The sequence below is a fragment of the Drosophila serrata genome, unplaced genomic scaffold (genome assembly GCF_035046125.1).
Source record: "Drosophila serrata isolate PLE 108 unplaced genomic scaffold, ASM3504612v1 contig_362, whole genome shotgun sequence".
Taxonomy (NCBI): domain Eukaryota; kingdom Metazoa; phylum Arthropoda; class Insecta; order Diptera; family Drosophilidae; genus Drosophila; species Drosophila serrata.
This window is the reverse complement of record NW_028257260.1, coordinates 828,771-853,540: the sequence shown is the minus strand read 5'-3', so window position 1 is coordinate 853,540 and position 24,770 is coordinate 828,771. Positions and strand designations below refer to the sequence as shown.

Genomic DNA, 24,770 nt, shown 5'->3' with positions numbered 1-24,770 from the left:
AATATTGGGTTTCTATGTAAAATAAAAATTAAATAACATAATGAAACGATTCAATTGTTATCTTTATTTTGGTTTCTCAAATATTGATTTTATAAATAAAGAAACACATGCAAAATAGGTTTAACTTTTTCCGTAAAAAGAAAAATTAGTTCCAATCAAATATAGCTTTTTATATGTAATTCAAGGGTTAAAAAGTATTTTTTTTTTTTAATATTTTATGATCGTTAAAACTTAAAAAAATGTACAAAAAATTAAATTTTTCTAAATTTTGCAGATTTATTGACCTAATAAAAACTAACATTGGAACGCTTTCCAAATTGAAATTAAGGCATTTTTTGCTTAGTTATGAACGATGTAAAAATTAAATTTCTTCATTCAAATGCTGTTATTTAACAGGTGTCAGAACTGTTGCTTCGCGCCAGCTGATGATTGTCGATAGTCCGACGCTATCGATAACCGGTTTGTTGCATAAGCACGATCTGGTCATATTTCTTAATTAAATTCTTGTTTTATCAGCGCACAAGTGTGGTTACCCCCGCGTAATTCAGCCAACCAAATTAAAGCCAAAAATGTCCGCCCGTCTGCTCCAGGCCACGCGCCAACTGTGCGCCCAGGGATCGCTGCGATCGTACAGCTCCAAGATAGCCGAAGTGGTGGTGGTGTCCGCCGCCCGCACACCCATCGGCAGCTTCCAGAGCCAGCTGGCGCCGCTGTCGGCGACGCAGCTGGGCGCCAAGGCCATCGAGGCGGCGATTGAGCGGGCGGGAATTGGAAAATCCGATGTCCAGGAGGTGATAATGGGCAATGTGGTGTCCGCCGGCCTGGGACAGGCTCCGGCCCGCCAGGCGGCCATCTTCGCCGGCCTGCCGACTAGCGTGTGCTGTACCACTGTGAACAAGGTGTGCTCGTCGGGCATGAAGGCTGTGATGCTGGGCGCCCAGTCGCTGATGCTTGGCTATGCCGACACCGTTGTCGCCGGCGGCATGGAGTCCATGTCCAATGTGCCATACTACATGAAGCGCGGAGCCACACCCTATGGCGGTGTCAATCTTACCGATGGCATCGTCTTTGATGGCCTATTCGATGTCTACAACAAGTTCCACATGGGTAACTGTGCCGAGAACACAGCCAAGAAGCTCCAAATCACCCGGCAGCAGCAGGATGACTTCGCCGTGGAGTCCTACAAGCGTTCTGCGGCGGCGTGGGGCAACAAGGTCTTCCAGGATGAGATTGTGCCCGTAAAGATCCAGTTAAAGCGCAAGCCAGAGGTCACCATTGCCGAGGACGAGGAATACAAGAGGGTGAACTTTGATAAGTTTGGCCAGCTGGCCACCGTTTTCCAGCGCGAAAACGGCACAGTGACCGCCGGCAATGCCTCCACATTGAACGACGGAGGAGCAGCCGTCGTCCTGATGACCGCCGAGGCAGCCCAGAAGGCGGGACTCAAGCCCCTGGCTAGGATTGTGGCCTTCCAGGTAGAGTCTTTTAAAAAATCAAGTGATATTCAAAACGTTAATATAGTTTTTTTTTATATATATTTAGGATGCCGAAACAGATCCAATTGACTTCCCTATTGCTCCTGCTTTGGCTGTGCCCAAGCTCCTGAAGCGTGCCGGTGTCCGCAAGGAGGATGTGTCCATGTGGGAAATTAATGAAGCCTTCTCCGTGGTGGTGCTGGCCAATATCAAGACCCTGGATGTGGATCCCGCCAAGGTGAATGTGCACGGCGGTGCTGTGTCCATTGGCCATCCCATTGGCATGTCTGGAGCGCGTTTGGTGGCCCATCTGTCGCATAGCCTGAAAAAGGGCGAGCTGGGATGTGCCTCCATTTGCAATGGCGGCGGTGGTGCCTCCTCTATTCTGCTGGAGAAGCTCTAGATCCGGAGTTAAACTTTATCTCTCTCTCAACCAGAAATGCATTTATTGTCGACCCATGGTCATGGAAAGCTTTTTTTTGTATTTGTTTTTTAAATTTGTAAATGTTTGCCTGTATCTTTTCAGCATTTATTGAAATTATATTACATAATAATAAACGCATAATAAAATTGTAAAATTCAGTAAAGAATTATAGGAATGTATTGAGATTATTGCGATAGCCTTTTGATTTTTGGAATAGATTAGATTTGTACTTTGCAAATTGTAAAGATTTTCTGGAACTACAAACACAACATCTACATAATACAGAAAAAAACATACGCAAAAATTTAATTTTTATAATTCTTCAGATGAAAACCACTGAAGATTTCTTTAAACAATTATATTTAATGAATTTCTAACTAGTTTCTATTCTTCGGCTCTTGGGTTTACGCCTCCTCGTCTAGCACTCCAGACTTCCCATATGAAGATGACCAGGGAACAAAGGTAGAGTCCACCAACTAGGAGATATACCGCAACAAGATCCGGCAGCTGGATGCGCTTCTCCCTGTACAAGAATCGACTCCGAAAGTACCGCTCGCTGGCCACCTGACCAGCCCAGTGGTGGACGAGACCCACCGACCTAATAGACATTACCAGGTGATCGAGATGAGCCGCCAGATGAGAGTGCTTCTGCAGATAGATCGCCAGCTGTTGTTCCAGAACGTGCTGCTGAACCATATGATAGGATCCCGCTCGGTGGCCCCGCTGGGTCAGATGCAGCAGGGCGTCCTGTGAGAGCAGGCCGAAAATAAGGGGATGTGAGCCTGTGGAGCACCGATCCAGCTGGCGCAGTACCTCCTCCTCACGTTCGGAGGCAACCACAACGGAACCACTCAGTCCCACGAGCTCCTGTAAGCTGGCCACCTGCCGCAGATCCTCGAATGTGGAGCGACTCATTACCGCCGCATAGCCACCGTCGGTCAGCTCCTGCAGAGTATCCGGCAGTCGTTGATGGAGATGATAGCGTAGGATGAGAAAGAGCAGGGCAGAGTACATGGCTCGCACAATCAGGCCAAAGCACAGCCAGCTGGCGAAGAGGAACTGCAGCGACAGCGATGGACGCTCTGGCGGATCGATGGGCAGGCCCAAGGCAGCGGCATAGATCGTCAGGAGGAGGGCCACCCGATCACCTGCCCCTCGTCCCTGGAGCAGCATTATACCTGAGATGCTCACAAAGCTGGCCAACAGGCAGAGCCAGGTGAGGGCCTGGAAGGGGAACACCCAGATCTCCCAGCTGGTCAGATTGTGAGCATTGAGCAGCAGGCAGCCCACCAAGCGATTTGAGTAGTGCGGGAACACAGGGGTCAGATTGCCAGAGTACTGAATGTTCTTTCGGACATATCCAATGGCCAGGTGAGCTGCTGTGCTTCGTCCTTTTGCCTGAAACACCTGAAGCATCTCCTGCTCCGTCCAGGTCCTATGATTTCTCTTCTGCTCCTGCAAGCCCTCAAATCGAATGCTGAAGTTCATCCGATGGGACAGTTCCTGCAGCAGCTGACCCTCTAAGCCCAGAAGTGCCTGCCGCGTCCCCTCCTGCTGCAGCTCGAAGAAGGGGGCCACAGGCCGGGCCAGGACCACCAAGGGACACCCATTAAGGTTAAACAGTTTGGTGGGAAAGTAGTCACGATGCTGCCAGGATTCGCCCAGGAAGCGATTGATGTTTGCGGGCCGAGGAGGCGCATCGTTGCAGCTGTCGGGCTCGTAAGGAAAGTAGGTGTGGAGCAGCACCTGACCACCAGAGCTCTGAGTCATCACATTGCAGTTGACCAGCTGATGGCGCCAGCAATAAGCAAAGACGCCTTGCATATCCTGCGGTATAAGAGCATCCCGCTGCTGCAGGAATATAAAGTAGTACTCGCTGCCATCCGACTGGGCAGTGTAGGTGTGGATCTCGATGTCCCTGGAACGACAGAGGAAATTTTTTTTAATGAAATCCAAGATCGTTTGGAGATCTTGACCAACTTACAGCAGCGCATCCAACGAGTCCACCAGCAGCAGATTGTGGGTCCTTGGTCCTGCGATCCTTCGATGCGGTCCCCCGAACTCAACCAGGACAAGCTGTATGATCATTGTGTCTACGCTCTCGTACAGCAGCTGCATAATGGTGCGATAAAAGTTCATGGGACTGGGTCGCCGGCAGGAGAGGATCACAATGAAGGCGGGTGCTATCCTTTGGTAAAAATCCTCGATGAAAACACGCAGCGCCTGCGCCACGTGTTGATTGATGGCCGCCGCCTGTGTCTGAGCGCCGATGTACTTCATCGACTCGAACTGCAGCAGGCTGGTCACGTTCATCTCCGTCCCGTCTGTCCGGCAATCGGGCAGAGTACTGCCAGCTGGACAAGGCTCCTAATCCTAATTCCTGCAGCGAAACATGTTTGCATCTCATTAGCCGCCTAGCATCGATTAGGACAAGGACAGGGACAAGTCAAATAGAAACCATTGTGGGTCACGTCACGCACTCAGGTAGAGAGTCAGGCATAGTGCTGGGTTGGTAATTGACGGGATTACCTAGACAGTTGTACCCTGGGGTAGTTTCTTAATTGAAAAAGGACCCTCAGCAAGTTTTTATATTATTTATATTTCAAGGTGTTTTATTGATTATTATTATATTTAATTTCTATTGAGGTTTATGATATTACTGGATATACTTGTATTATTTTCTGGGTACTTTTGAGTCTTTCTAAGAATGTTCTTTGATCTATACTTATATCCATTTTCCTCATCACTGTTTGTCAATCAACTCACATCTGTTGGCTATGACTGACCATAAATAGATCCAATAGTCAATTCCACCTATATATTACCTATGTAAATTGGTGGTGGTTAAGGCTCGACCTTGATTGATGTCAATAATCGTATATTGTTATGGCTTCATTGGGCCTGTTATTCTATTTATAAGGTGGTGGAAAATACTTGTTTGATTGATGTGGTCACGGTTTTTCCAATCTATTCTCTAAGCATTTTTCTTTATACTGAACAAAAATGTTATGAGAGTAATGTTATTTTATTATATAAAATATTTCTCACTAAATTGCATTTCATTTTCAAATCGCTAGGAACAACAACCTCTTGGAATGCGGCTCTCAAGATGTTTTAAATATTTAACTCCATACTTTAAGTTTATTAGAAATTAAAATCAATGAAAATAAATTTTTTAGATAATAAAAAAATTTCTAAAAATTATATTGAAAATTAAGTTTAATTGGGCTTTCTAAAGGGAACTCACCTCACCGTCCTCCGCCAATTCCTAATCAATCTCAGTCCTTGTTTGCTTTTAATTAGTCCAATCTCATTCAAGATTTTGTGACCAAGAAGGACCAACCCTTTTAGCCCAGTCCATGGCCAGAAGCCTCCATGGGCACCATGAATACCAGCAGCTCCAGCCGTATTATGGGTGCCACCGCGGGTATATACAGCAGCTACGTGGAACACTCGAGAATTGATATGCAGGCGGAGGATGCAAATGTGTATGTGGCCCACGCTCTCCGCCTGGTCATCCAGAATGTGCTTGCCCAGCTTAGTGCCACGCTGGTGGTGACCATTTCCGCGCGTCATCGAGGCACTGCCCAGTGGTTCGAGTATATGATGAATAATTTGGTTGATTCGTGGCGGATGACAGCCGTCCAGTTGCTGCGATTCCGGCCAGATATGGTTCACATCTCAGTGCCGGGACGGAAGAGGGTCAATCTGCTCCTGGTGGACTCCTACGGGGGATTGCTGTGAGTACACAGGATGCGACAGGAAAGAGATTTAAACTAATCCTTGACTACCCACAGGGACACCAACATAACCACGGATAATGCCGACTTTGATGATCCGGACTATTACTTTATCTTCCTGCAGACGCGGGACCCCTTGATTCCTAAGGAGCTGAGCCTGATCCTTAACCATTGCCTGGCCAACTTTTGGCTGCACTGTAACGTTATGATCCAGACCGCCGACGTGGATGTCCTGGTGTATACTTACTATCCCTATATGGCGGGCAGGTGCCAGGAGGCGCAACCAGTGCTGGTTAATCGCTTCGATGGCCGCCGTTGGCTAACAAACTCATCCATGTTTCCGGATAAACTGCTCCAGATGCATGGCTGTCCTTTAACTGTGCTCACCTGGCATTTGCCGCCTTTTGTGGAACTGGTTTTGGATGCAACCTCTGAAGTAGTCCGGGCTGCAGGCTTTGAGATTCAATTGGTGCGTCACCTGGCCAGCCGAATGAACTTCAGCCTGGAACTGGCCAATCTGGCACTGCTGCGACCGGAGGCCTATCGTCTGGCCGATGGTGTCAAAGATGGACCCATAGAGTGGGTGAGTCTAGTGCTAGGGGATAGATTTACGGCTTCTTATTTCTTTATAAATTAATCCAGCTGCTGTCACGCCGTGCCAACCTAAGCATGGGTTACTTCCGGAAGACGGCTCGCCGGAACCAGCTGCTGACCACACCCATGTCGTACTACTCCGCCAGCCTGGTGGCCGTGCTCCAGCTGGAGCGCTATCGCCTGGGCTCTCTGGCCCTGCTGGTCTTTCCCTTTGAGCCGTCCGTGTGGCTGCTGCTACTCCTGGCCCTGGTCATACACCTGGGTCTCTACCTGCCCTGCTGGAGACGGCGGAGGAGACGAATAAATGTGGCGGGTGGAGAAAGAGAAACTGGAGGCGGAGGACTACAGGTATTGGGATTACTGCTTGGAGCCGCTCTAGCCCAAATGCCACGATCCTGGCGGCAGCGCCTCATTGCCGCCCATTGGCTGTGGGCCAGCATACCGCTGAGGATTTGCTACCAGTCACTCCTGTTCCATCTCATCCGCCTGCAGCTGTACAGCACGCCATCCTTTTCGCTGGATCAACTGCTGGCGGAGGGCTTCCAGGGCATTTGTACGGCGAACACGCGGCGTTTGCTCCTCGAAATGCCGCAGCTGGACGGCAACCCGGACAGCATTCAAGCCTTGGACACACCCTCCGATTTGGCCGTGCTGGAGGCACTGCAGCGGAATACCAACGGCAAGATCTTTGCCGTGGCCAACCAGGACGTGGCCCTGTCCTTTATACACTCCAGCAGCCATCCCAATGCTTATCATGTGGTCCGGCAGCCAGTGAATGTGGAATATGCTGGCATCTATATGCCCAAGCATTCGTATCTCTATGAGAAGGTGGATGAGACAGTGCGAAGACTGGATGCTGGTGGCTTTATCCATGCCTGGCGGCGCGCCTCCTTTGTGGCCCACCGGCGGGAGGCAGTGCAGCAGACCAACCGGCGGTACGTTAATCATGCAAAGCTATCCGGGATTTACATGGTCATGGCGGGGATGTACACCTTAGCTGGTCTGGTGTTTGCTGGAGAACTACTGCTCCGGCGGAGGAACTGGACTTGGATGTGGATTGGTGTAGCATAAGGTTTGTAACTTGTAGCTATTTTTTGGTTAATAATTAAGGAATATTTAAGAGTTTTAATTTTAAATAATCTTAATAGTTTTAAGTATATTGTCACCAAATTTGTTTGTTTATGGGGAAGACAACGAATTAGCCACCATTTAGGAATAATAACTAACTCCAGAATATGTCGATTATATTCCGTTATTATTTTCTTGTCTTATCTCACAATGGAGCTGCAACTGCCAATCAGAACGCTTGGCTTCAATTCATATGGGCTTAAAATGAAGCTTAGATTAACTGATAAGGCGACAGAAGAAGAAGAGAGAGATAAGAGCAGCGATACACCTATGCGCACATAATTAGGCACGAGCAATCTGCTCCGAATAGGGGCATTTCCAATTTTTACTTAATCAATAATAGTTAATAGAGGTATATTGATTCGAGTTATGTGACCCATTTGGTGTACTTCCTCAACCAGAAAACTTTCACCTAATGGCCTATGGACAAGTTACACAAAACTATCCAAGGAATGGGGCTTTAGTTATATAAACTATCCATCCGGATCCGAAAAATCAGAGACTGGGATTGTCATTCGCCGGCGGGCAGCACAGGACTTGATAGCTCTAGCTTTCATGGTTTCTGGGTCTGAAGGGTTTACATATACCAACAGAGGGACAAAACGGACAAATCGGACAAAACGGACAAAGCGGACAAAACTGATAAAACGGACAAAATGGACAAAACGGACAAAACTGACAAAATCGACAAAACTGACAAAACGGACAATTGTCTAAATCGATTCGCCTGGCGGAAGGACTCTCACGAAGTCACTACGATACACTAAAAAGGCTGTTTATGGGGAAGACAACGAATAAGCCACCATTTTGGAATAATAACTAACTCCCGAATATGTCGATTATATTCCGTTATTATTTTCTTGTCTTATCTCAAAATGGAGCTGCAACTGCCAATCGGAACGCTTGACTTCAATTCATATGCGCTTAAAATGAAGCTTAGATTAACTGATAAGGCGACAGAAGAAGAAGAGAGAGATAAGAGCAGCGATACACCTATGCGCGCATAATTAGGCACGAGCAATCTGCTCCGAATAGAGGCATTTCCAATTTTTACTTAATCAATAATAGTTACTAGAGGTATATTGATTCGAGTTATGTGACCCATTTGGTATACTTCCTAAATTAGGAAACTTTCAGCTAATGGCCTATGGACAAGTTACATAAAACTATCCAAGGAATGGGGCTTAAGTTATATGAACTATCCATCCGGATCTGAAAAGTCAGAGACTGGGATTGTCATTCGCCGGCGGGCAGCACAGGACTTGATAGCTCTAGCTTTCATGGTTTCTGGGTTTGAAGGGTTTACATATACCAACAGAGGGACAAAACGGACAAATCGGACAAATCGGACAAAACGGACAAAACGGACAAAATGGACAAAACGGACATATGTCTAAATCGATTCGCCTGGCGGAAGGACTCTCACGAAGACACTACGATACACTAAAAAGGCTGTTTATGGGGAAGACAACGAATTTGTCACCATTTTGGAATAATAACTAACGCCCGAATATGTCGATTATATTCCGTTATTATTTTCCTGCCTTATCTCTCATTGGAGCTATAACTTCCAATCGGAACGCTTGGCTTCAATTCATATGCGCTTAAAATGAAGCTTAGATTAACTGATAAGGCGACAGAAGAAGAAGAGAGAGATAAGAGCAGCGATACACCTATGAGCGCATAATTAGGCACGAACAATCTGCTCCGAATAGGGGCATTTTCAATTTTTACTTAATCAATAATAGTTACTAGAGATATATTGATTCGAGTTATGTGACTTCCTCAACCATGTCATTAATCACATTGAAAACTTTCACCCAATGGCCTATGGATAAGTTACACAAAACTATCCAAGGAATGGGGCTTTAGTTATATAAACTACCCATCCGGATCCGAAAAGTCAGAGACTGGGATTGTCATTCGCCGGCGGGCAGCACAGGACTTGATAGCTCTAGCTTTCATGGTTTCTGGGTTTGAAGGGTTTACATATACCAACAGAGGGACAAATCGGACAAAACGGACAAAATGGACAAAACGGACAAAATGGACAAAACGGACATATGTCTAAATCGATTTGCCTGGCAGAAGGACTCTCACGAAGACCCTACGATACACTAAAAAGGCTGTTTATGGGGAAGACAACGAATTTGCCACCATTTAGGAATAATAACTAACTCCCGAATATGTCGATTATATTCCGTTATTATTTTCTTATCTTATCTCTCATTTGAGCTGCAACTGCCAATCCGAACGCTTGGCTTCAATTCATATGGGCTTAAAATGAAGCTTAGATTAACTGATAAGGCGACAGAAGAAGAAGAGAGAGATAAGAGCAGCGATACACCTATGAGCGCATAATTAGGCACGAGCTGTCTGCTCCGAATAGGGGCATTTCCAATTTTTACCTAATTAATAATAGTTACTAGAGGTATATTGATTCGAGTTATGTGACCCATTTGGTGTACTTCCTCAACCAGGAAACTTTCAGCTAATGGCCTATGGACAAGTTACACAAAACTATCAAAGGAATGGGGCTTTAGTTATATAAACTACCCATCCGGATCCGAAAAGTCAGAGACTGGGATTGTTATTCGCCGGCGGGCAGCACAGGATGAACACTAGCGCATTGCTCGACTCGTATTATGAACTATCCGGTGAGCAGATGAATCACATTAACGAGGTGGTGGCCCGGGCCCTGCTCCATGTGGTCCATCATCATATACTCAGTGTGACGCCTTCGTTGGTGCTCACCCTGTGCTGCCGGAGTGAGCATACTTGCAACTTTTACAACGAAATGATGAGCACATTGTTCCGGGAGTGGGGACTGGCTCCGCTTCAGATCGTCAATGTGCAGCGGGGTGTGCCATGGCAACCGGTTGCTGGGCGGCGGCACTTCAACGTAATCTTCACGGACTCCTTTGCCGCCTTCTCGGAGATCCGGATGGAGTACTATGCCCGGGAGTATAACTACAATGAGCACTACTTCATCTTCCTGCAGGCTCGAGATCGTCTGCTCCAGGGCGAGATGCGGCTAATCTTTGACTATTGCTGGCGCTATCAACTCATCCACTGCAGTGTCCAGGTGCAGAAATCCAATGGGGATATCCTCTTCTACAGCTACTATCCTTTTGGGGAGCGGGGATGTGCAGATATGGAGCCGCAGTTGATTAATCGCTATAATGGTAGCACACTGGAGGAACCGGAGATCTTTCCAAGGAAACTGCGTAACTTCTATGGGTGTCCTGTGAGATGCGCCCTCTGGCATTCACCGCCCTTCCTGCGGCTGGCGGAGGAGGATGTGGATGCCATCTCAGTGACCGGTGGCTATGAGGGACGCCTGCTCTTGGCCCTGGCCGAGAAGATGAACTTTAGCATCGCTGTGCGTCCGATACAGAGGAACGTCCGCGATGGCACCTTGGAGATGGTGAGTATTTCAGGTATCTATAAGAATTTAGTCCTTAACTTTCTTTATCCTTGCAGCTGCAGCGCGGCGAGGCGGATCTAACCCTGGGTGGTATCCGGCAGACAGTGGACCGAGGTATGGTGGCCACATCGACGCACAATTACCATCAAACCCGGGAGGTTTTCGGCGTGCTAGCTTCTAGCTACGAGCTGAGCTCCTTGGACATTCTGCTTTACCCATACCGCCTGCAGATCTGGCTGGGCATACTCGGTGTGGTGGCTCTGTCGGCTCTCCTACAGCTGGCTGTGGATCGGCTGCTCCGGGAGCATGGTGCTGATGCGAATCTGGGAGCACGTTCCTGGCTCAATCTGGAGCTTATATTCGTGGGTATGCCACTAATGGATACACCAAGGAGTCACACTGCCCGGCTCTACTGCCTGATGCTAATGATGTACACACTGATCATCCGGACCATCTATCAGGGCTTGCTCTACCATTTGATCCGGACACATCAGCTTAACCGGTGGCCGCAGACCATTGAATCCCTGGTGGAACGTAACTACACGGTAGTGCTGACACCCATTGTCCTCGAGGTGTTAAAGGAGATACCCAGCGTTCAGCATATGAAGTTTCGTTTGCTGGAGGATCCCGACACCGAGCTGGAGCCGCTCAACTTCCTGGAGGCGAATCATCAGCTGCGTCGGCATGTGACCGCCTCTGCCCTGGATATTTTTGTCCAGTTTAATCGTCTGAGCGCTGTGCAAGTTCACCAGGAAGGCGGCAACTCTGCGGAAACGGTAGCCCATTTTGAGATTGTGCCAGAGGATATCATCAATATGCAGTTGACCATGTATCTGACCAAGCACTCCTTCCTTGTTGACCACCTGAATGAGGAGATCATGTGGATGCGATCTGTGGGTTTACTGGCCGTGTGGTCCAGGTGGGAGCTGGTCGAGACCTATCTGCGGAGTGAGCAGAGCTACCAGATCCTGGGCCTCGTCGAGCTCTATGCCATCTTCCTGATAGTCCTTGTTGGCCTGCTCCTCAGCCTTGTTGTCTTTCTGTGTGAGCTGCTCTCCCTGAGATGCCGGCTTCTAAAGAGGTTCTTTTCCTAGCAGTTCAAGGATCAGAAGGGGTTGCAAGTTACTTATAAGCTTATCTTTACTTAGAATATATCGTGCTCTTAGATATAAGTATTTTGTATTTTATATTTTTTTTGGCAAGCTAGTATATGCAACATAATGTTTCATTTTTTTTTTCAAAAGATATTTCTTTACTTGAGGGATTAGTAGTAGCATACATAACTTAATTATACTTAATTATATATATAAAATAAATATCGTATACTATATATATATATAATATTCCACTATTTTTTTATTGGTTTGGGTTTTGTGTTTGTTTTGAAGGGGATTTGGTTGATTTTGGGTTGGGAAGGGATTTCAGGGGATTATATATTTTGGATTATATTATACCAACAAAAACTTTAATTCTCCTTAAGCTCAAACTTGGCATTTACCTAATTAAAGTTACAAGTTAACTAATTAATTAAATATCTCAAATTTAATTATAAATCAAAGAAATATTTTCTAGATTTTTATTTTTATTTTTTCAACGAAGTTAACTCATTTTTATTGCCGTGTTTGTAGATGACTTTGAGCGGCGGTGTGGTTTCACTGGACAACCAGGACATTATCCGGCTATTTGTAAACCTCTTACGGCCGACATGGCGTTTGCATGAACCTGACACTGGCTCTTGCCTCCCTCCCCCTTAGTCCCCTAGTCACCCCTTAACCCATAGCACTATGGGCCAGGCGGCCCGGATTTTGGCCAAAATGGTCAAAAATGCTGTAAAGAAAATTAAAAAAAAAAGAAAACAATCAAAATAAAAATTTCCTGCCCCTTTGCGGGCAGCGTTAGTCACATCGAATCGCTTTTAATGTAACTAGTAGAACCGAAAATTAAAAAAATAATGTTTTTTATATATTTCACATATTACTTTACAAATAAATTTAAAAAGAACACAGTTTTTTCCCCATTTTTTACAAGTTGTGATTTCAAACTTAGGGTATCTCTACGTACCACCTCCGATCAAATTGAAAAAAATTTTAAAAATAACTTTGAATATTTCGCTTTTACGAATAAGTTGTCCCGAATGAGCACGCTGAAGTTTTTTATACCAAAATCAAATTTTCAAACTTATGTTATTAAAAAAAGTCTTTATAAAACTGCCTAAAAGCAGGCAAGAAAAAATACAAGCAAAAGTACAATTTACAAATTTGTGGCATACTTTTAGGTCCACGTCACAAGCACTGTAACAATAAATTTTTTGCTAAAAACTTAAACAAATTATTTGTTTAAAAACCACATTACTTTATTTTTGTTGTAATAGAGACCATATTGGACGTAAAAATAAAAAATTTCGGTAGATTGCTTCAAAGCCGTTCATGTAATTGAGACTAGAAATCTGAACTTAAAGGGCTTAAAACTAAAAAACTACTACATTTAATGCAACAAATATATTTTTTTCTAATAAATATTATCTAAATATTCATTTCTATAAAATGAGATTCAAATAGAATTATTATTTTTTTTTTAAATAAAAAACAAAAAAAAAAGAAAATATTTTTCAACTTTGGTAGGGATTATCTTCATTACAAAAAATATTTTGTGTGACTAATTTTTGAACACATAAAATGCAATGTTTTGAGAATGTGCATGCAAAATTTCATGTCTCTAAAAAATATATTTTAGAAGCTATAGAATTTTGGCCAAATAATGAATTTCCTGGCCCACAGTGCATAGGTGTATGGTGTGTGTGTGTGTGTGTCTGTGTGTGTGTGCCGTTGATGGTGTTAATTTATGGTTATGCGCCTCATGCATAATACTGACACCGAAACCTGTCACGCACATGCCTCCGGAACGGACTCCGGAGAGGGAGAGGGCACAGCACCGGTTCCAGTGGGTGGTGGGTGGTGTGTGGTGGCCAGGTGGGTGGTGGCCAGGTGGATTGGGTGTCTGGACAGTGCTCGCCCCGTACGCGGCAATTAGTTTAAGTGATGAACACGGATTTGTTAATGCATTACCTTTACCCACGAGTAATTTGTATGGGTTTTTTTCCAAATAATACATGACAGGGTTCCGTTGGGTAAACAGTGTAAATAAATTGGGCTTACAAATATTTTAGGGACAACTGCTTTCGTTTAGAGTATTTAAATAATATTAATAAATAAATGAAGACTTCAAATAAATGGTTTATAAATATAAAATGTCTCAGAGTTAAGGAGAAGAATGATTCCCTTGATGGTTATTATACACCTAAGTAAGAAGCTTAAAAAACTGTGAATTAGTAACTTTTGACCCCTTAAATCATATATATTCTTGATCAGTATCAACAGGAGAAACTTTTTAGTAAACAAATTTAATTTTTCTACATTTTAAATTAGGTATTCAAATTTATTAATCCTTTAAAAACTCGCATAGGAAAGGTTGATTGAAATTAATGCATTTTTGTCAATTAAAAATAGAAATAAAGAATGATATTATATTAGAATATTTGTCATAGCTTAAGACACTTTAATATTTAATTTTAGAGCAACATTAAAGAAAAAAACTCACTGTACAGATACAAGATTTTGCAGCATTGATAAGAAACCCCTTAAAACCAAGCAAATTCCCTTATGCCAAATCAATTCCCTTGCCTTGCTTCGATTGCAAAAATTTCATTTGCTATAAAATCGGGAAAATGTCCTGCAAAATATAACACTTTTATAATGAAACTCCACCGAACAGTGACTTGGCTGCTCCTGTCGCTGCTCCTGAGTACTCCTGGAGAGGCCAGCCTGTGGCCAGATCAGCATCCCATGGAGGAGCTGCTAACCAGGCGCATCTCTGGAATATTGCAGGAGATCTTCACGAATGCCTTTGCTGCCCACAATTTGAGTGTCTTCATTAGCACCGCCTACAAGCAGATGGCCAGGGATCGGGTGAAGCTGGTCCAGAGGGTCCTGGATCACAGTCTGGGTCACCATCAGTCGGCAGTGCCCATTGTGTTGGCTTCCCGTCTCTCGCACAAGATGAGCTGCCAGGTGCTCATCCAATTGCTGTTTGTTCAGTGCCCCGAGGAAGCTATGTACATCACTCACTTGGAAATTACAGCAGCTATATATATATATATATCTATTTTCTTTTCTTTCCTAGAGCCATTGCATCGGACTTGAAGAAGAACAATCTGTATGTGATTGTGTGGCTAACAACCTTGCCGGAGTCTAAGCAAGGTCCTCCAATGTCCAAGATATTCGAGTACTTTCTGCTGGAACGCTATAACATTAATGTGGTCATTCTAGTTCCAAGTCTCCAGGCTGTTCGAGCCTACAATGTACGGCCATACACACCCACAAATTGCATGAGCTTGGAACCGGTGGAGATTGGGCTAAAGAATGTCCGCATTTGGAGTCTCTTTCCGAAGCGATTGAATGACCTATACGGTTGTCCCTTAAGCGTGATTGTATGGGATATACCACCCTACATGACGGTGCACTGGGAGCGCAGTAAGCTGGCGGAGCAACTGGAGGGACTGGATGGATTGCTTCTACAGATCGTGGCCGCCAAGATGAACTTCACCCTGCGACTGGTGCGAAATGAGCCAGAGGGTTTGATCGGTGGTTCCAGCCACTTGAATGGTAGCTTCACTGGCGCCTATAAGATGCTCCGCGAGCGGAGGGCAAACTTCACGATTGGTTGTGCCGCCTGTACACCGGAGAGATCCACCTATCTGTCCGCCACTGGTCCCTATAGCCAGATGGCCTACGTGATTGTGATGAGGCCGCGGAGTGGCTATAGCATCTACGAGGTAATGCTTTTCCCCTTCAATCGCTATGCCTGGCTCCTACTGGCCTCCCTGGCCAGCATTCACTGGCTCCTGGGCAGCCGCTGGCGCCTGCCTTCACCCGCTCTGGCCGGCTGGATGCTCTGGATTTTTGTGATCCGTGCCAGCTATGAGGCATCCGTGTTTAACTTTATACACAATTCGCCGGTGAAGCCACTCCCGCAGACCTTTGAGGAGATGCTGCAGGCGGGATTCCATTTCATAACCGATCATGCCACCTATCGGATGACCCTGAAGGTGCCAGCGTTCCAGGGCAGGACTCTGATTTCGCCAGGACAGCCGGTGGATGTTTTCGATGCCTTGTTGAAGGAGCCCGGCTTGGCCGGCGCCTTTACCAGTCGCGCATTCTTGGCTCAGCATTTAACCCGGCATCGGAATGAACGCCACCGATTGGTGATTCTTGCCGAGAAGATGCTGGACAACATGCTGTGTGTATATTTTCCGCGTGGCTCATACTTTGCCTGGGAGTTCAATGAGATCCTGTTCAACATGCGCAGCTTTGGTTTATTTCAACATCACTCACAGCGGCTGGATTGGGGTAGCATGCCGTATACCTCGGATTCCTTGGGCAGGTCCTACTCCTCCGCCACTGAGAGTGCAGCCCAGGGCCGTGCCGAATCCATGGGCTTTGTCCTGGCCGCCTTCAACTGTCTGCTGGCTGCCCACGGTGTTTCCTTGGCGCTGTTTGGCCTGGAGCTGCTCAGTCGAAGGAGGGCAAGCTGGCGTGGATTAGCCTGGCTAATGGAGAGATTGTAAGGAGGAGTCCGATATATACTTAATTATATATTTACCGACTTATGCAATAAACCCATTTAATAAGCTTAATGCCCTGCGTAGTCGACGATGCCCAGTGGCAGCGGAGAGGAGCTCCAGGCCAAAAACGAGGATGGCCAGCAGCTGGAGGGCACCGCAGCAGGCAAAGATTCCGGAAAGCCGCCAGAGGGTTAGCGGCTGTGGCTCCATGCTGCGTCGCCGCTTGGCCATTCGCTCGATGCGGTCCAGGTACATGTTCCGAAAGCGGAACACAATGCCCGAGGACATCATGGCCATCAGCAGGCGATCGATGCGTCGCTTGAGATACGAGTGGGGTCGCATGTACAGCGTCAGTGGGGCGGTCATCAATGGCAGCGGCAGGACGGCCAGGTGGTTCCGATTCGGTCCGGAACGATAGTCAAACTGGTAGACAGTTGGCTGGAGCAGCGGCACTGCTATGCCCGGGTCATCTTCATCCCGCAGCCGGAGTAGCGATGCCTCATGGTTGGTCACCACACGTACCCGAGTGGCGGGCATCGAGTCATGGAAGACGCTCTGCAGGGCGGGCAGCATGTGAAACACATAGCCCTGGGCCACCACCTCGGACAGCTCTTGGAGTGGTGCCCGCATTTCCACGTCCTGCAGGAGTAGGTAGAGCTGCCCAGTGTAGGCGGCTCGCAGGATCAGGGTCTTGAAGAGCCACACCAGCAGCAAATATCGGGCAAAATTCCGTCGTGGATGATACAGGGCCATGCTGCCCATTAGGACATTCCACAAGCCCAGGCAGGCCCAACGATTGTCCCTGCCCAGGACCAGGTGACGTAGAGCTCTCGGTGGCTGTCTCAGTCTTAGCAGCCCGATTAGCAGCAGGCCCAGGATGAGGCTCACCAGGACGCAGGACCAGATGATGTAGCGAAAAGGACGTGTGAGACGCTGCAGTGGAGTCATTGGACCGCCGCTGGGAATGCACAGGACAATGGGGAAACTCATGTAGGACACGCTGGGCAGCATCAGATCCGAACGAGCTTTGCTGTACATGAAGCACACAAAGGTAAGGTTCGCCTCGCCATCGACAATCTGCAAGAGAGAGATATAGTTGAAAAAATATTACGCATTATGCCCTGTGGTCCACTTACCATTTTGAGTATGCCCGTGTAATTGCCATCTTGCCGAATCTGGCCACGATCTTTGTTCTTTGGTTCCACAAGCTTAATGCTGAAGTTCATCCGCTCGGCAAGTGTATTCACAATTCTGCCCTCGATGCCATGCAGAATCCTGGCTCCCTTTTGCTGCGGATCATCTTCAAGGATCACATACGGACGATGCTCAAAAGTGGCAGCCACCAGCTGACAGCCATGCATGTTGGCCAACTTGCTCGGGAAGAGCGGTTTGGTCAGACCAACCACGCCAGGCTCCAGCTCCTGGAAGGCCGTGTAGAAAACAGGCAACGACGACTGGCAGCGATGCGGTCCATAAGGATAATAGGTGTATACATGGACACTCCCATTGCTCTGCAGGAGCACGCTCACATTCAGCACATACATATTGAGCAATCGCCGGAACATAATCTTAATGGACTCCATGGGCTGCGCCTCCAGACCGGTGTAAACCAGCAGAAAGTTACCAGTTCGCTTGTAGGGACTCCCCAACTGATTCAGGTACAATTCCAGGCGAAAGTATGAGCGGAGGCTATCCAAAAACCAAATGGCAATGGGTCTGCCTGCGACTCCACTCGGCGGTGGCAGGTCGCTCTCCTCGGTGGCATTGGTGCCGCTCAAGGAGGTCTCAGTGCGGTCATCCTCCAACTGAAACTGGATTCGTCCTGAACCTGCCGCCTTGGCCAGAGCCTCGTCGATCAGATCGTTGTGATGGCCACGACTGGCCCGGCTGGTGGGGAACTTAACCACTGCCAGGGCAGTGCTGGTGGAGCGTCCATAATAATGGTCAATGGCCCAGACCAAGGCATAGACCAGGGTCACGTTCTGCATGATCAGGCTTCTTCGCTGGCCAGAGTCCAACTGGATGATGTCCTGGTTCCGCCATCATGGTCTGCCTAAAGGCTTTTAAGGCACAGTGGAATGTCTGCAGGGATTTCAAATATTTATTAATACAATGAATACATTTAAAAACTCATTTCATAAACTTTAAGTGCATGAAGTATAGGTATAATTACCTTGTTTATCTTTTAAGAAATTAAATGAATAATTTTTATTAATTAATTTATAGTTTTGTGTTATTTTTTTGTATCACTGTGCTGTGGCTCGTTAGCCTTATCTGAAAGGACAGCACTTAGTTGGCCCATCAAATTGCGTGCTGAAGGTTCCATTTATTGTTATCTGTAATGCAAATGTATTATTAATAAATCTTAAATATATACAATATTATTTAATGGCAATTTTATGACTGTTTTGCTTAAATTATGAATGTTTTAAGTATTTTATAACGAAAAGAAATGTATTTCAGACTTGACTAAAACTTCCAAATATACTTGCAATAAATATTAACAAACTCAGCTATTTTAAATTTACCTAAATTCATTTAATATTTAGACAGGCAACAAAACATTCCTTAAATAAAAAACAAACAACAAGAAAGTAGGTCACATAATAAAAAACAAAAAATGTGATTACGAGACAATTAATTGAGGTATTTTTATTTTGTTTTGTTAACACCTTTCAGACTTGGCGTTTTTTGTTTGGTCAGATATTTATATGGATTAAAGGTAAAGGGCTTAACAAAATATAATAAAAACAATAAGTAAATAATTCTAATTCTAATTCTGCACTGTATAACAATTGCATTATTTTGTAAGCTATTTTATTTATTACAAAAAAAAAATTGTGGTATAATAGAAATATGTATAAGACCAACTCTTAAGCAATTATTTGATAATTAAACTTTAATTTAAATATAAATTTATCTTACAAATAATAAACATAAATCATTAATTAACTATGAGCTGTAAATAATTATGAGCACTAAGTAGGTCTGAGCAGTAAGGTATATGACTAGTTACTAACTTTGAACACTAGTAAACAATGTGTGCACCTGCTGCGGTCTTATCTCTTCTCTTTCTTATCTATTTCCCTATATCTTTTTCTTCTGTCTGTTCTTATCTCTTAATCTAAGCTACAAACATTGTAAGCGCATATATATTGAAGATAAGCATTCGATTGACAGTTGCAGCTCCGACGAGAGAACATTAAAACAAGAAAATAAACAAGAAAGAAAGGTAACTTCGGCACGCCGAAGTTTATATACCCTTGCAGATACAACTTCGATGACTAGGAATCAATACAAAATAAAATATATATATTTATGTTATAAAAACCATTTCCAAAAAATTTTACACAAAATTGTTAAGTAATATTAAATGGCTATATATTAAATTTGATTAAATTCTGTTGAAAACTGAACATTGTATAATTTTTTATAATTTTGTTCAAGAATATATATACTTTATATGGTCGGAGGTGCCTCCTTCACTTCGTTGCAAACTTCTGACTGAAATCATATTACCCTGCAAGGGTATAAAAATAAATACGGCATATAATCGAGCTATTTGTGCGTTAGTTATTATTGCTCACGGGTGTATGTTATATGTAATGTAAACGACTTGTAATTTTTGTAACACAACACCTACATATATAATTTTACTAGTATATTAGACGAAGAAGGGCGAATCGGTGGACATCATGGCATCACTTCCTGTTATTTAATGCAACAAATATATTTTTTTCTAATAAATATTATGTAAATAATCATTTCTATAAAATGAGATTCAAATCGAACTGTTAGTTTTTTTTTTAATAAAAAACAAAAAAAAAAAGGAAATATATTTTAACTTTTAGATTATTATTATTTATTTATTTTATTAGAGATTATCTTCATTAAAAAAAATATTTTCTATTACTAATTTTTGAACACATAAAATTCAATGTTTTGAGAATGTGCATGCAAAATTTCATGTCTCTGAAAAATTTATTTTAAAAGTTACAGAATTATGGACAAAAAATGAACTTCCTGGCCCATAGTGCATTGGCCGGATGACACGCCAGCGGTCGAAGGGTAATCATTAGATAACTATGATCAGTATATATCTATGATCAGTAATTAAATATGATCTGTAAGTACCTATGACCAGTGAGTATGTATGATCAGTAATTAACTTTGAACACTAGTAAACAATGACTTGCAACTTTGGAAACACAACACATTTCCGAGACATGGCCAGCAGCAGTCACTTCGTTCCGGGGGTGTTAGAACTAGTTGGGAATCATATGCTCCTATGTGCGAGATTTTTTTTGAACAAATTTAAGAGCATGCTATTGGAGCCATAAAGTTATTTTTCTATATAATTATACTAGTATATAAATCCAATAAGGGCGAATCGGTGGACTATATATATACATACATATAGCTGCCATAGGAACGATCGGAAAATTGTAAGAAAAAATTGATAACTTTTACTGTTTTTAACAGATTTTCATCAAATTTGTTTTTCAATTTTATTTATTCAATGAACACACGTCAAAAGATAACAAAGCTTTTCCATTGAACAACAGCAAAATGGTAACATGATCTCTGTGTGGTCTTTATCTTATAACGACTCATTTCCATTGAACAAAAAATAAATGATAATGATGATATTTGTCTGGTTTTTTAATGCATTATTTAAGTTTTATTTTAAATGAAGCTATGACTATCTGGCTTACGCATTATGTCGCTTTGAATCGTGACCGAAATTCGGATGTGAGTAATTTCACAATCTTGGCGACGCGTCGCCAGTATTTATCTGAATGCGAATGATAATCTGAAACTGTCAAAGGTCGCTGTGCCGTCTCAAAGACTTAATAATATATATTATATATATTTTTTTTTTATTTTCTTTACTTTCTTAAATTTCGCACTTTTTTGCTAACCTCGGCGAAAACCACCCGCTGACCGAAACTCTGTTTCCCTTGTCGCTACAAGTTTATACCTTTTTTTTTGACTTGACTCGAAAACGCGCTGACCTCAGCCACCTTGCTCAATTTGGTGGTCAGGGAGGAGGTGGAGGTGGTGTTGGTGGTGCCGAAGGTGGTGCTGGTGACACACAAGCCATAAGACGATCGAGAATGCCATGGCTCACCACCGTCACCACCGCCTGAAGGGCAGCACCTGCAGCATGGCCCCCACTAAAGAGCCAGGTGCGGATTTCACGATCTCTCAATAAATATACCCACAATAAGGGGTTATGGTTTTAAGTATATAATTTTGTTATAATATAATAATTAATAAATAAATTATATCAATGCGAAATACATACTTGCAATAGCCTAGCCAATCTAGCCATGTCTTTCTAACCCACTTGTTTGGCCTTTCATTTAAACTCTAATAAAGATAATAATAATAAACAAGAAAGTTAGATAACTCCTGGAAGCTAAAGTGTTTTTACTATAGGATCCTATGGGTTTGAATGTTTAATAGATCAGATTAAAGCCAAAAGGGCATTAATTTAAATTTCGACCATTTAAAAATATGTGTATTCTAGGTATCAATATATTTATATGGTAATTTTTTGGGTAAATCGAAGTTTTTCAAATATCATAACTAAGCCAAAAATGCACTAATTTAATTTAAATAACATCTGGGTAAGTTTTAATTAGATTTATAAATGTGCATATAATAATTTACAAATTGAATAGATTTAATTTTTTGTCAATTTTTGACAACTTTAACTATGTAACCACTTATAAAATTTTAAAAATTTTTTAAAAAATTTATGTTTTTGCCGGACATGGCTAGATCGATTCGCCTCTTTATGCTGATCAAGAATATATATGATTTATAGGGTCGGAAATGACTCCTTCACATAATTATAAGCTTCTGACTGAAATTATAATACCCTTACAAGGTGTATAATAATATGGAAAAAGTTGGAACCAAAGTCACTTTCAGTTTTGAATCTATTCGTAAATAATTTACAATTAAATTAGCGTGTTAACTTTGAGTAGAAGTTGGTAGATATCATCAATAAAAATTGCTGATTCACTTTAGTTTCTAATTAAGTAATGAGTAAGTAATTAAGTAATGAGTAATGGCAATAAGGGAACTAATGATTAAATAAATGCATAGCTAGCACAGCTGTATCTAGTTCAAGGCCTGATCATATCTTAAGTATCTACATATATAAATAATATAATAGTCATGATTAAGACTTACCTCAGTGAAGGCCACGTCATTGTTTACGTCCTTCCATCAATTTGGGTAGTCATGGTATAGAAGATCACTTCCTGTTTATCCAGATGCATTCCCTTGGCCACGTCATCTTGTTGCGGTTGAAGAGTTATCACAATCACTATCACTGTCGATGTTAACACTAGGTACCCCTAGGACTGACTGAAGTCGCGGCGATCGAAGTGCCTCTATTTATACTTCCCGAGGCAAGATAACAGAGAAAGAGAGCGAGAGGGAAAGAGCTACCTCTGTAGCTGCAACAGAGGGAGATAGAGCGTAAGCGCCACCTCTACAGCGCTGCAACAGAGGGAGGCAGCCATACGAAATGTTATTGTGAGTAAGAAAGAGAGCGAGAGGCAGAGGTTTACAGAGGCATACGGAAATTGAGGGCGAGAGTAATTATAATATTATAATATATATATTATTAATTAATGTTAATTTTAATATTAATATTCTTCAAATCGAAATTTTTATATATATTATTATTAATAATATTAATATTAATATTAATAGATATTAATATTATAATAAATTATTTATAATATTAATTAAATCTTATCTATAAATTAAGTATGCAGATTTATTAACCCAATTTAAACTTGAAAAATAGAAAAGCTTTCCGAATTGAAATTAATGAATGTTTGCCTTAGTTATGAGTTGTTTAAAACTTTAATTTGTCAAAAAAATTGGCATTGAAATATATCAATAAATATAAATTTTTAAAATGGGAATATTTTAAATTTAGTTGTGATCAATTTTTGTTACGATCATTTAATTTTATTGCAAACTGCTAGAGAATAGAAACTTCAGCTACCCAAATTTAATTTCAGTTCTTGTTTTGACATTAAATATTTTATAATTATTATTAATACTCTTGCTGAATATTATAATTTTAATCAAAAGTTTGAAATGCATTTATTAATGTTAATTTCCTAACATTAACATCAACAGCCCTCTCCCTCCCTCTCTTTCGCTCTCGAGCACTATGTTATTCTGTATGTCCAACTCCATATTAATAATATTATTAATATTAATTAATACAAATTTTTAATCAATACAAAATGCTGAATCACTTTAGTTTATAATTAAGTAATGAGTAAGTAATTAAGTAATGAGTAATGGCAATAAGGGAACTAATGATTAAATAAATGCATAGCTAGTACAGCTTAATCTAGACCAAGGCCTGATTATATCTTAAGTATCTATATATGTATATAAATAATATAATAGTCATGATTAAGACTTACCTCAGTGAAGGCCACGTCATTGTTTAGTTCCTTCCTTCAATTTGGGTAGTCATGGCATCGAAGATCACTTCCTGTTTATCCAGATGCATTCCCTTGGCCACGTCATCTTGTTGCGGTTGAAGAGTTATCACAATCACTATCACTTTCGATGTTTACACCAGGTACCCCTAGGACTGACTGAGCTCGCGGCGATCGAAGTGCCTCTATTTATACTTCCTGAGGAGAGATAACAGAGAAAGAGAGCGAGAGGGAAAGAGCTACCTCTGTAGCAGCAACAGAGGGAGATAGAGCGTAAGCGCCACCTCTACAGCGCTGTAACAGAGGGAGGCAGCCTTACGAAATGTTATTGTGAGTACGAAAGAGAGCGAGAGGCAGAGGTTTACAGAGGCATAGAGAAAGAGAGGGCGAGAGTAATATTATAATATTATATTTTATATATTATTAATTAATGTTAATTTTAATATTAATATTCGTGAAATCGAAATTTTTATATATTTTATTATTAATAACATTAATTTTAATATTAATAGTTATTAATATTATTATGAATTATTAATATTATTAATTAAAAATATTATTAATTAATATTAATTAATTAATATTAATAATATTATTAATATGGAGTTGAACATACAGAATAACATAGTGCTCGAGAGCGAGAGAGAGAGGGAGGGAGAGAGCTGTTGATGTTATTGATAGGAAATTAACTTCTGATTAAAATTATAATATTCAGCTAGAGTATTAATAATAATAATAAATATTTAAATTTAATTAATTAAATTTGGGTAGCCGAAGTTTCTATTCTCTTGCAGTTTGCAATAAAATTAAATGATCGTAACATAAACTGATATCACATAGCTTCTGTAAATAATAACCAGCGATCTGACGGCCTTAGT

General features: G+C 42.5%; 6 protein-coding genes across 7 annotated transcripts; 4 read left to right on the top strand and 2 right to left on the bottom strand.

The window, feature by feature from the left end:
* The first annotated feature begins 401 nt into the window (after window positions 1–401).
* Acat1 (Acetyl-CoA acetyltransferase 1) lies at window positions 402–2,065 on the top strand. The gene is made up of 2 exons (XM_020953107.2): window positions 402–1,475; window positions 1,543–2,065. The coding sequence occupies exons 1-2, from the start codon at window positions 570–572 to the stop codon at window positions 1,876–1,878; spliced, it is 1,242 nt and encodes a 413-aa protein (XP_020808766.2). The 5' UTR covers window positions 402–569; the 3' UTR covers window positions 1,879–2,065.
* Window positions 2,066–2,283: 218 nt separating this feature from the next.
* Window positions 2,284–4,728, bottom strand: Ir7g (Ionotropic receptor 7g). The gene is made up of 2 exons (XM_086839231.1): window positions 3,884–4,728; window positions 2,284–3,817 (listed from the first exon to the last, which is right to left on the bottom strand). Exons 1-2 carry the CDS (start codon window positions 4,210–4,212, stop codon window positions 2,284–2,286), a joined length of 1,863 nt encoding a protein of 620 aa, XP_086695357.1. The 5' UTR covers window positions 4,213–4,728.
* A 546-nt stretch (window positions 4,729–5,274) lies between these two features.
* Ir7f (Ionotropic receptor 7f) lies at window positions 5,275–7,345 on the top strand. Its single transcript, XM_020953145.2, has 3 exons — window positions 5,275–5,639; window positions 5,697–6,222; window positions 6,282–7,345. Exons 1-3 carry the CDS (start codon window positions 5,275–5,277, stop codon window positions 7,302–7,304), a joined length of 1,914 nt encoding a protein of 637 aa, XP_020808804.2. The 3' UTR covers window positions 7,305–7,345.
* A 2,630-nt stretch (window positions 7,346–9,975) lies between these two features.
* Window positions 9,976–11,893, top strand: Ir7e (Ionotropic receptor 7e). Its single transcript, XM_020953121.2, has 2 exons — window positions 9,976–10,788; window positions 10,845–11,893. Exons 1-2 carry the CDS (start codon window positions 9,976–9,978, stop codon window positions 11,880–11,882), a joined length of 1,851 nt encoding a protein of 616 aa, XP_020808780.2. The 3' UTR covers window positions 11,883–11,893.
* Window positions 11,894–13,678: 1,785 nt separating this feature from the next.
* On the top strand, window positions 13,679–16,411 carry Ir7d (Ionotropic receptor 7d). Its single transcript, XM_086839230.1, has 3 exons — window positions 13,679–13,757; window positions 14,560–14,899; window positions 14,968–16,411. Exons 1-3 carry the CDS (start codon window positions 13,679–13,681, stop codon window positions 16,409–16,411), a joined length of 1,863 nt encoding a protein of 620 aa, XP_086695356.1.
* Window positions 15,945–18,486, bottom strand: Ir7c (Ionotropic receptor 7c). Of its 2 annotated transcripts, XR_015273073.1 has the most exons (4): window positions 17,545–18,486; window positions 16,447–17,485; window positions 16,179–16,393; window positions 15,945–16,116 (listed from the first exon to the last, which is right to left on the bottom strand). XR_015273073.1 is itself a non-coding variant. In XM_020953120.2 (3 exons), exons 1-2 carry the CDS (start codon window positions 18,394–18,396, stop codon window positions 16,451–16,453), a joined length of 1,887 nt encoding a protein of 628 aa, XP_020808779.2. In that variant the 5' UTR covers window positions 18,397–18,486; the 3' UTR covers window positions 16,136–16,393; window positions 16,447–16,450. The 2 variants fall into 2 exon arrangements, 1 of the variants encoding a protein (XP_020808779.2); XM_020953120.2 differs by lacking the exon at window positions 15,945–16,116 and having other exon boundaries at window positions 16,136–16,393.
* Window positions 18,487–24,770: the final 6,284 nt, after the last annotated feature.